General features: G+C 35.0%; 1 protein-coding gene across 1 annotated transcript; it reads right to left on the bottom strand.

Moving 5' to 3' along the window:
- Window positions 1-1,351: 1,351 nt before the first annotated feature.
- Window positions 1,352-1,693, bottom strand: LOC143582379 (auxin-responsive protein SAUR77-like). The gene has a single exon (XM_077064962.1). It carries the CDS (start codon window positions 1,691-1,693, stop codon window positions 1,352-1,354), a length of 342 nt encoding a protein of 113 aa, XP_076921077.1.
- Between the last annotated feature and the right edge of the window lie 10,861 nt (window positions 1,694-12,554).

The following is a 12,554-nucleotide window of genomic DNA, read 5'->3' on the forward strand; positions in this document are numbered from 1 at the left end:
AGTACAATCATGGTTGTCCTTATCCTGATTTAGATTAGACTATTGTCTCATTTGTTGTGTTGTCCTTTATGCGCCTATCCCGGGGATGCGCAAGGTCTTCTCTTTATTCTCACGCGCAGATGTTTCATGCGCAGATGTGATATGCGTGAGCATGTGATATGCGTAAGCATATGCGTGAGCATATGTGATATGCGCCACGCGCAGATGTGATATGCGTGAGCATATGTGATGCGTGAGCATATGTGATATGCGTGAGCATATGTGATGCGTGAGCATATGTGATGCGTGAGCATATGTGATATGCGCCACGAGCATAGGTTTTGGCTTTGTGTCTTCATGATATCCTGATTTCAAGCCTCTTATCTATATCTTGTGGGTTGACCCGCTCCGCTCGATGTTAAGGCGGGTGCATACCCCTTCAAGCCCCCCCAGTCTAATGTGTGTCTTGTCTCGCGCGAGCGAGGTAAGATAGATATTAGACTTAATAGTTTGCTTTTTTTTTTTCTTTTCTTGTTTATAAAGCAGACAAATCTGAAAGATTTTTGGATCTACAAATCTTTTTCAGCTTCATTTTTGCACAGATCTGGAAGCATCTTTTAATTCTATGGATCTTTTTGAGTTTTAATGAAACAAATCTTGAAGCATCTTTCTGTAAACTTCCAGATCTGGATTTTTCTTGGGAGAAAAAAGAATCACAGATCTGAAATAATGGATGAACAGATCTGAGAACCGAGACGAAAATCGAAGGGTAGCTCGTTGCCGGTCCCACGGATGGCGCCAATGAAGAAACATGAAATGAATCTGACCTGATCCAAGACGATGTTCCTCGGTGTTCGAGATAAAACGAACCACAACTTCATCTTCTTCTCCGGTAGCTTGAGATCTGCAATGACTTTTTTGGGGGTGTGGAGGTGACTGCTAAGAAATCTCGAGAATCTCTTGTTTACAGACACAAAAATGGTTATGGTGGTGGCTCTTATTGAGAACAACAACAACCCTTAATAAGGAGGTGGAGACCTCCTTATATAGGGAGCCTCATGGCCACCATCATGGTACCCTAATGGGCCTAGCCCAGTTAGGGTTACCTCCACAAAACCCCCTCAGCCCAATAATATTGTATTAGTCCACATAATAAAATAAGCCAGATATAATAAATTAAGGTCGTAAGCCGGGTTTAGTACCATACCCCTACATGTACACCATACATCCACAAATGGGAAGCACTAGCAGCTTACAAATTAATACAATTAGCTAGGGGTTACAGAAAAAAAATATATTGTATGTAGTATAGTATGAGAATTTGAAAACAAATTAAGCCAGCCAGCCAGCCAGCAACAAATAAATGAATTAGCTAGCAAGCATACAAGTCCACGAGCTCTTCTAAAGAGTCCGGTTGGGGGTCCGCGTTTTCAAGCATCCATAAGAGATGTTCGAAGAGAACCACCTCGCAATCCACCGTGTCCCTGTCACCAGAACGTTCTAGCAGCTCCTGGAACACCGGGTGCTCCGCCACCTCTGAGCTTATATAGTAGCGGCGTCTTGACTTGCCAACATAGACCGCATGGCATTGATCAGGGTTATGGTAGTTGGCCACAATGGCACTATTGCTGCTACTGCTGCTGCTGCTAGGCTTACCGAAGGAGTGCCATTTCTTGAGCACCGATTTAAGCTTTGTTAGCTTACCTCTAGCCATCTTAATATTATATATATGGATGAGATGAAGATGAAGATGAATATGAATATGAATATGAATATGAATATGATGAGCAAAAGTGGGAAGGAATGTATGAGAGAAATATTGGGTTGTATGCTTGACATTATATATGTGTGTACATAGGATAGAAAAAAACAGCATGTTTGGGGTGGTGGGGACCATGCACATTGTTGTTGAGTATGGCTGGCAGGCAGGTTGGTGATACTGACAAGTTGGAGGATATACCCATTTGAGATTTGGTCTGGTCTGGTCTGGTCTGGTCTGGTCTGGTGTCTATTAGTTGTTGATTAATATTTCATTGAGTGTATGTAGCTACTTTTTGGATGTTGGGGCACAATTGTTGGTTGTCTCTTCACAATCATAAAAACCTTCCTTTTTTTAATAAATATTATATGTAGAGCATGTTATATTTTTTAATTAGTTCCATCTTGTGATTTAGTAAATGATTGAAACCTTAAAATAAAATAAGAGAGACACAAGTATGATTAAAATCAGGCTTAGGATTTAGTAAATGATTGAAATCTTAAAAAAACAAAAAAAATAAAATAAAAGAGACATTATAATTCATGTCTGATTAAAATCATGATTGGAATCTTTAACGAAAATGGAGAGAGATTGAGATTGAGATTAAGATAAGATAATCTCACTGGGCCTCTTCTAAATTCTAATAGGAGATGAACATAGACAAAACCCCAGGTTCTTCACATCTTTTTGTCTTTTTATTTTTTCTTCTTTTCCTTAATAAAGAAAGGATAAGCAATAGGTTCACTTCACTTAAACTCAAGAAATATTAATAATCGCCACTCTTGTTCAACTCACTGGAGTTAGACTATACACCATAACTCTAATTTGCCTATCATTATATATTGTGCAAACGTCCCACTCCGTTTTATCTAGTGAATTTCAGTTGCTACAAACTACCGACTCATATTTGGACCAACTAGAATGTGAAGGAGGGTAACGGGTGGGTCAATAACACAAAAGATATGTGAATAATAACCAACATATAATCTCTTTCTAATATTTTGATTTTATTAATTCAACTACCACTTGTTGACCAATAACAATTAATACTTACACTTTGGCTAACGATAATCTCAATTGTCAGTTTTGTTGCAAAGAGCAATCATGGTAGCATAGTTATTCAAGATTTTACTTTCAATTTACATTTAATGTTTGATTTCGCTAGCACGTTTCTCCATATCGTTCAAAATTATTATTGTGAAAGATATCCAGTGAAAATTAAGTATAAATATATGACATGTATGCTACCAGGATTGTTATTGTTAACAAAAGTAAAAGTTATAATTATTATTAGATAAAATATAAGTATTGATTAATATCAACCAATAGGTTTGGTTAAGCTTATTAAGATATATTTGTTCTTTTTTTTAATTAAATTAAGAGACAATAAAGTTAGGGCTATGTAAGGTGGTGGGGGGGGGGGGTGGGGGGGGGGGTTGATATTTTTTATATGTTCTAAGGTTCATGCATCAATAGGACTAGAATGCGACAGCCATGTGCGAGAGATAAATATAAATCGTTTACTTTGTCTTCTTCCTCCACCATATGATTTTAAGTTAAAATAAAATAATTTATTTGTTTGTCAACCATACCATTTGTTAATCAAAGAAACGACCACTACCAAACAAATAACAAATGAGCCAAGAAGAGGCGTGTTGCTTGTTTACAAACAAATACATATTCTCAAAGAGTGAACAATTGCACACCAAACATTTTATGGTTGTATTATATAATTCCTAAAACATAATTATATAAAGGCAAATTAGCTTCATATAATCCAGACTATGTCAGACTGACAAATACAAGACTTACTATGGAAATGACAAAAAATAATCCCAACTACACATGTGAGTGTTAACTTAACGGAAACTTAACCATAAGTTTGTTTTTAATGACGTAACCGCTGAGTTATCTCTTAACCAGTCCTACTAATATAAGTGAAGTCTAAAGAGTATATATATTGGGTAAAATAATCATGACAACTAAGCGCCCATGTCACCAAAAACACAAACATCAGGTTAAGTTTTCGTTAAGTTAGAACCCGCATACGTAGTTGAAATTAGTTTTGCCATTTCCATATTGTATTTGCCAATCGAGCATAGTTTGAATTATAGGAAGCAAATATGCGTTATATAAAATATAATCACACAATTCCATCAATAAATACAAACTCTATGATAGTTGTTAACAAATCAGTGGAAATTGTATCGATTAACACCGAATAACACAAACTCAACATCGATTATGAGCTAGACCAACACACCATGAATCCCAAATTGAATTAGGGTTAACACATTTTTGTTGAATACCAAAAAATGAAAGAAACTAGAATGAACCGATACATAAGTGAAATCAAATTGAACGAATAAAACAAGCCCTTGCATATCCTAGCTGCCTGTTGTCGGACACTAACAAACTATTTTTCAGGAAGTACAAAACACCCCCTGAAGTTTATTCCCCATAATGAACAATTAATCAAGAGTAAAGTCTCACATGTAGTACAACAATCAGAAAAACAAACATTTCATCTGTAGTACACAACTCCTTACATAGTTCATTCATCGCGTAGTACTCTACTATTGCGGAGAAGTAACTCCTGCATATTAACCAACTCCAGAGAAGCCACACTTTGTTAAACAAGATGTTTAACTACGAAGCATCACTTCCAAGTTCCAACAATGGTTTATACACGCCCTATTTCATAACAATGATTTTAAAATGTTCTATTTATCCATTGCTATAAATAAAGACTATAAAGATCAAATCTATTGTTTCTTTTAAGATTTATGTAGAAAATAAAAAGGGTGAACGAATTTCTTAAAAAAAATTTAATTATTTGTTTGATTATGGAATACTCTTCTCCTTTATCCTCCAGTCAAGCAACATGATTCACTAGTTGTCTCTGTAAATGGCAGAGACCACCGTCCGATGGCATACAAACGTCTCACTAGTGGTGTACGTAGGTGGTGATACCTTATAAACATCTTACTAAAGCAAGGTAATTATTACCTTAAATTGGTGTATTGGTCTCACTAAGATGGTGATCACCTTAATACAAGAATTTGCAAGGAAGCACATGAAAGTTTTTAAGTTTCTCTCTTAGTTGTCTTTTGATCTACTTCAACTATAAAATGGAAGAATGAGAGAGATCAAGATATATAAATTTGTCGAGTTTTAGGTGATGTTTGTTTTTGAAGACAAAAATTGTCTGCAATCTGATTTCATCTGATTTAATGTCTGCAACTGAAGATGTGATCTGAAGGTCTGCAATCTGAAAATATAATACTGTTTGTTTTATAAACTGGATATCGTCTGCATAAGCTGAAAAGTGGATACCTATCATATATATTACAGTAGATAAAAGTCATTTAATGTTTATAGACTGCTAAAATAATTGGTAGTGGTGTACGAACTATGGAAGTGGGTGGTGGTAGACAATTGTGGTAGGCGGTGAACGGTGGGTGGTGGTGATGGACGGTTGTGGTGGTGGGTGGTGGACTGGGATGGTGGCCGACAATGGGTGGTGGTGGTGATGAACGGTGGTGGTGGGTGGTGGACTATGGTAGTGGTGGATGGTTGTGGCGGGGTGGTGGTGGTGGTGGCGGACGGTGGGTGGTGGCGGTGGCGGGTGGTGGTGGATGGTGGTGGCGGGGTGGTGGTGGTGGTGGTGGCGGACGGTGGGTGGTGGCGGTAGCGGGTGGTGGTGGATGGTGGTGGTTGTGGCCGACGGGGTGGTGGTGGTGAGTGGTGGGTGGTAAACGGTGGTGTGGTGAGTGATTGACGGTGGTGATAGCAGACGGTAGGTGGTGGTGGTGGTGGACGGTGGTGGTGGCGGCGGACGATGGATGGTGGTGGTGGATGTTGGTGGTGGGTGGTGGTGGCAGCGGACGGTGGATGGTGGTGGTGGCAGCGGACGGTGGATGGTGGTGGTGGTGGCGGACGGTGGGTGGCGGTGGTGTTGGACATTGGGTGTTAGTACCTGGTATGATGTTAAGAAGTGTGAAGATGTTGAAAAAAGCTTATTTTTTAAGATCAAATAAGCAGTTTTCAGATCTTTTTTTTTTAAACAAACAGTCTTTAAGAGCTTATGTTTGTGCGCCCACAAACATAGGTTTCTTGAAGACCTTATAAGCAAAAACAAACACAACCTTAGTATTATAGGAGATAAGTAATAAGGGTGGATAGAGTGGGGGCTCAGGACCCTCTAGGTAACGGGATGAAAACTTTATTTATTGTTTATTATTTATTGCTTTTTATTTAGTAATTTTTTTTCATATATCTTGCGATTTCAAGTTTTTTTTATTGATAGGCTATAATTGGTAAGGTCATGTTAGTAATTTTATATGTAGTTAACAAAAAATTTTAACAATAGTTAGAGCAGAGGACGTACGTGTAGTGTTATTATTATTATTATTATTATTATTTCTGAAAGGCCATATAGTGTTGTTATAAACCCTTTAGTTTAAAATTTTCTAGTGTAGACATAAAGATTAGAAACGTAATTGCTTGATGCTGGGAATATACAATGTATACATAAAGAATGAAATTTGTAATTTACTAAATATGCTTTAATTTGGTTTCTAGCATACATGTTTACCTTTTTACTAGAGTCATCTTTGAATCCTTAGATTTGGTTTCGTTTTACTTAATTTTTGAGTTGTCAAACAAGTAACATTTCCTATCCAGATAGAATTAAAATCTTCACAACAACTAAAGAGATAAGCAACTACTAACATTTTGTCTTAATAATTCTGTTACAGCTCGATCATGTTAGATATGCAAACTCATAAAGAAGCTAGTATTTACAATTAAGAAGCTAATTTTTGAGTGACAGAAACCTGTTGGGCCAGGCCCATTCAGTTAAGAGGTATAGTCTAGTTCTAGATTTAGTTGGATGAGATGCATCCACGTACGTGACTTAAGTCGGATGAAACTAGATATGGTGTAGTGTCCTGTCCTAGCCATGTTCAAAACGGTTTGGGACTAGGAACCGGAACCGGTTCCTAACCGGTTCCTATATTCAAAACCCCCTTTTAAACCGGTTCCAGGCTCGAATCGGTTAGGGAACCGAACCGGTTCTCCCACCCTCTGACCCCTAACCTATCTAACCGGTTCCTAACCCGGTTCCTGTACCGTAACCGGTTCCAACCGGTTACAGTGTAAAAATTTTTTTTTTTTCGTTTTTCGTTTGCGATTTATAGTCTTAAAAGTACAATGCTTTTAGGGTGTACTTCATAGAAATTCGTCAAATAAAATCTTTATGTGGTGGTAAGTGGTATCATGTTAAAATCTTGTTTTTATGGTTTCCCATCATAACCTTTTCAAGATAATTTGTTCATCAATCATCACAATCTGCGATTTAGATGATTTCGTAGATTAGCGTGAAAACGTCAGGGTTTTTTATGCTGAAAAAGTTATAGTGGAAATCTTAGTGAAATAATGTCATTAAAACATTTTATTGAAAAGTTTATATATAGGTGTAATATTGACCTTTAGAAGTGTTACATTGATTTATCTAGAATACAGAATTGCAAATATATGTTTGTTCCTAAGGCTAAAATGCCACCATTAGTGATCGTTCCCAGAGTCACTAGCTAATTGTTTCATAGTGACAATTATTCAAATCTAAAACTAGAAACAATTTTAGTGGAATATGTTCCATGCATCAGTTGATTTGTTAGAGAGATTATAATTTTTAACTAAATATCCATAGATATAAATAATTAAATTTATATTCATATTCTATATTCTTAAATCATCATAATAAGTATTCAAAAGATCAAACAAGTGAAAAGAAAATCATGATATATAGAACCAGAGGGATGGCTAATGCATAGTCCATCATTAATAGCTTGTAAAGATAAAATCAACTCAAACAAACATCAAAAATTGAAGAATTTCATAAAAAGAACATATGTAGTCGACGCAATGTCATACAAGTCGATGTATCTAACAAGGATCTTATTGAAATTTGAATAGCCAAGTAGCAGAAGAACCATGGCCGATGGGCGGTTCATCGTCATTCGAGCTCAATCGTCGATCATTTGAGCATACCATGTCTAATTAAACTAAACTAGTAGAAAATTCTTAAGTCAATAAAGAGCTTATATGAATTTCAGTATACAAGGCACGTGTATTAAATGATAGGTGATGCATGTTCATAATTAACCTTAAGATGGTCAAATCGTCTTTAAGTGATCTAAATCATCTTTCATATTAGAAGATTAGAAGATATGTTAGGTCTTTGTGCATTCTGTTTGCAATATCTTCTAGAACCGGTTAGGAACCGGTTCCGGATGGTTCGGTTCCAGAACCGGTTCCGGTTCCTACCCGCCCCCACTCAGAAATGCAAGAACCGGTCACGGATCATTGGGTTGAATCAGATAGGGTCCGGTTCCTACAAAAAACGGGTAGGAACTGGTTCGGGTCCACCGGTTCAGTTCCAGAAACCGGTTTCGTTGAACATCTCTATCCTATCCTGTCCTGTCCTCATTCACCCTATCATCATCATCATCATCATCTCTTCATTTCATATGCCAAAAAAGTATAGTAAATTAAATTATAATTAATGGCGTCTTTGGCAAAGGCCCTTCTTCTTCTTCCCTCTGTGCTCCAGAGTAATCGACAACCACCACCTCATGTTAATGTTGTTTCTTTCAAATCCAACTTCCTCCATGGCCAAAACCTCTCACTTTCATCATCATCTTCTGTTACTTGTTTAACCAAGACATCCTCCCTCATTATTACTATTACTATGCGCGCAGGCATTTGCCAAAAAATACAGGCTCCCGTTTACATTGCTGAGCGATGAGGGTAACAAAGTGCGAAAAGAGTGGGGAGTCCCGTCTGATCTTTTCGGTACATTGCCTGGCCGACAGACGTATGTTCTTGACAAGAACGGGGTCGTTCAGCTTATCTACAACAACCAGTTTCAGCCTGAGAAACACATTGATGAGACCTTGAAGGTGCTTCAGACTCTTTAATTCATTCAATCAAACCTTTTGTAATCGATCTCACTCAGGTAGACATGAAAACAACAAGTCTATCATTCGTTTGTTTACACAATGTCTTTCTTTCTTTAACATATATATAAAAGTGCTCAATATTTGATTTAGTTATCATGGAATTCATTCAAATGTTTAAATTATCTTATATAGTTCAAATCGGCTAAATGAACGAATAAATTTGGAAACAACAGAAGAGATGTGTTTGGATATTGATTCAGTACACAAATTCAAAGGTTCAAATTTAGTGATTACTGTCTCTCTTTTTTAAAACAAGTATGTTGTGATTGAGAAATACCTTGCTTAAATAATATAAAAGATTACAAATATAAGATTAGTTTAAAATTACATATAGTATGAAACAAAACTAAAAGTCTAAATCTTGTATAGTGTACTTAAACAAAACTAAAATCACTTTAATTTGACAAACTGAATAGTGTTTTGTGAGTATGCACCATCATGACAAATTATATTAGTACCGGTCATTAATATATCTTATGAATTAAGACGGATATAGGCTTGGGTTCTTTCTCGGTGGTGGAGTTTGCTATAACATTTCTTATCGATTTTGGAATTAAAATCAAGTCTTCCATCCTAATCATCTCTCTCCATCATGTCATATCTCTTCTCCTCACCCGACTAGCCGGCTATATTATGTTCCTTACAAGCAATAGGTTCTAATTCTGGTAGGTATCGCTAAAATTTCAAATTAAGAACTAGAAGTTAAATACGCAAATTGAATACATTAATAGACACGTAAATTAGTTAATACAAAAATAAACGCACAAATTATGTTAATCAATGATGTACCCGTTTAAGGGTAAAAAGGAAAAGGTTGAAAATTGATTAAATTTGTAAAAATTCTCAAATGATGAAATCGAACACTTGAAGGAATTCAAGTATGGCAATTGGCCCTCCTAGCCAAATTATGTTGCTTTGAAGTTTGGACATTTTATGTTATGTTTTTCTTTACCTAGTTAATTAGTCCATATAAGAGTCAACCAAATCTATAAGGGCGTGCTATGGACGAGATGACATGAACATCCAGGATGATAATATGTATGGGAGCTTTTATTTTTAAGTTAGTGTGCAGACGTCTATCACTTGCTTATAGATTTTTTGGCCTGGTTTGTTTGGCCATCCGGTGAGGTGAAAGAACAAATATATAATACCACAAATGGTTAAATGCATAATACACGAACCCTAACTCTACTAGTTTTTCAAGTTTTTGTAACCAAAAGCACTATTGAAAATATTATACGATATTCTTAAAAATAGACTCTTTCACATTTGTTTCAACATTTATTTCATATTTTCAATAAATATATTTTGTAAAGGGTATTATTCTATATAATTGTATAGTAATAAGAAAGCATTTTAATTGCAAAAAATTAATATTTTGTAAAGGGTATTATTCTATATTATTTTATAGTACTAAGAAAGTATTTTAATTGCAAAAACTTAATTTCACCATCCATTCTGTCACACTGAGTCACTAGTATAATATTAATAATTATTATTGATGGGCATAGAAGTTTTGTTTTCAATCCTAAAAGGAAATTAATATTGCCGTTCGTACTAGATGCACGAAAGAGTTAAGGTCGCTCTTTAGTTGTCCAATAACATGATTAACTTCCATGTTAATTATTGCATGCTAGCGACTTCCATATCCATAATCCATGGTTGATATTTATGTGGTGGTGCAGTCTCATGCCCCAAAAAAGATGATAGCTAGCAAGTGGTGATCGATGATAAGGCACGTATGTAGCTTGGACTTGATTGTTCATGTTAGTTTAAACTTGAGCATCACCAGGGCTGCCCCACTATTTAAAACCATGGCCCAATCCTAATCAATAAAATAATACTAAGCTCCACAACCCAATAATTCTAATACTTTGCATTTTTTTACTCTCAAATTCTACATTTTATTTTTCTTCTAACAGAACCAAAATTATAAATAACTAGTTGGTTATTATTATGATCTAGGTGTAAGAGAAAGTATGATTATATGAAATGATTTTGATTCCCATGTGGCTGAATAATTAGGACGTGAATGTTATATATATAATAATAATATATATAAAGGGAAAATATTTATTGTTTAATCGGGTGAGGTGTTGTACTTGTACTCAATGATGTAAATGTAGGATTACAAGGCCGAGTACTCTCCGAGTACTCGCTACAATGTATGTTGCCGATGTTAGTTTATGTAAATCTGTCTAGTTACTAAGAATAGGTCAAATGTGGTCAACCTCAGTCATAACCACATCTTATCGGTGAACTTGGACCGATTTTGACTCAGAAAAATAAAACATGTTTCGTATTTCAATAATATTAACGAAAAATATCATTTTTTTAATTAATGATCAGTAACTTTTAGAATATTTTATTATTTAAAAATATATTTCTTTTATTTATATTGATATTCACCTATTTTGTTATAAATATTAGTAAACTTATGATATTTGACATATATATATAATACCCAAAAATTAATTTTCTTTATATTTACCATGTCCGAGTACTCCGAGTAAACCCAACTCCCCAGTCGGCCGCCTAGGGTCCGATTAGCGACTTTTCCAACCTTGCTTGTACTTGAGAGAATTTCATACATCCCTTAAAGTTTGTTAATTTCACATCTACCCGGCTAAATTTGAGATATCAGTACGTTATACTTAGTTCCAATACATATTATTTAGTTTGTGACCCATAGGGGTAAATTTATCTGTCCAAATAAGGTATCACAATTAAAACATCTTTTGCTTCTAATGAAAATCAAATTCAAACGAGATCTCAATACAACTAAAGTAATAGTCATGTCACTACGTAGTGTGATTAACAACGCACACACCAAAGTATACTTAGTAATACATGTAGTGTAATCACCAATATATTTGCTAAACTGTTATCATTTTGCTTATTTGCGAAAACACCATCCGTTAATTTTATAAATTGCGTATTGTATCCATCAATTTATTATTTTTTTTATAGTTTTTTTACGAAATTGTATTTGCGGTTGCATCCTTTTTATGTTTTCAATTGTTGATTTGCACATACTGTTTCACTGAATTACAAAAGTACCACACATCATGATATTAATTTCAAATCTTGCATATCAACAACATATGATTTATGATTTATTTCTTGTTTCAATTAGTATATCACCGTCTACTAATCATATTATTGGTGGATTAGGTTTAATTTTACATGTAATATATACTCCCTAGGTTTATAAATGTTCTAGTTTGATTTTTTTAGTCTTTCTTGTTTAACTTTGACCAACAATATTTTTGTTTGTGTTATATAATACTTGATGTAAAATATATGAATGAATTAGGTTTTAAACGTATTTTACATTGATATAATTTTCATCAAGTATTATATAACACGAACAAAAATATTTACGGTCAACGTTGCAAAAGAAAGACTTGAAAATTCAAACTAGGACACTTATAATGGGACGGAGGGAGTATGTACATACATAATAGATGTGAAGAGTAAAAAGTGTGACACCTGCTATTATGGAATGTCATGAGATGGGATGTGATGCATTCATTAGTGAGTGTTGTGGGTCATGACTCATGAGTGGAGATGCGTGGGGAGATGAAGGAGACATATGTGATATGTCCAATTCAACCCTATATAGGATAACTATTTGAATATCTAAAAACCACTTACATATATTGGTTAATTATGATTATGATGTAAATACAAAATTAATTCCAAGTGAAGAGTTATATGTTGTCAAAGTACGTACGTAGTCTAGCTGTTTCTATATATAACATTAAAAGATCTGTGACATGATATATTGA

Source organism: Bidens hawaiensis, unplaced genomic scaffold (genome assembly GCF_021521415.1).
Source record: "Bidens hawaiensis isolate Kalapana, Puna unplaced genomic scaffold, B.hawaiensis_p1.1 tig00031541_1, whole genome shotgun sequence".
NCBI classification, from domain to species: domain Eukaryota; kingdom Viridiplantae; phylum Streptophyta; class Magnoliopsida; order Asterales; family Asteraceae; genus Bidens; species Bidens hawaiensis.

What these genes read in the sequence shown, in the direction of transcription:
- LOC143582379 (XM_077064962.1), bottom strand. Translation starts at nt 1,693, where the DNA reads ATGGCTAGAGGTAAGCTAACAAAGCTTAAATCGGTGCTCAAGAAATGG.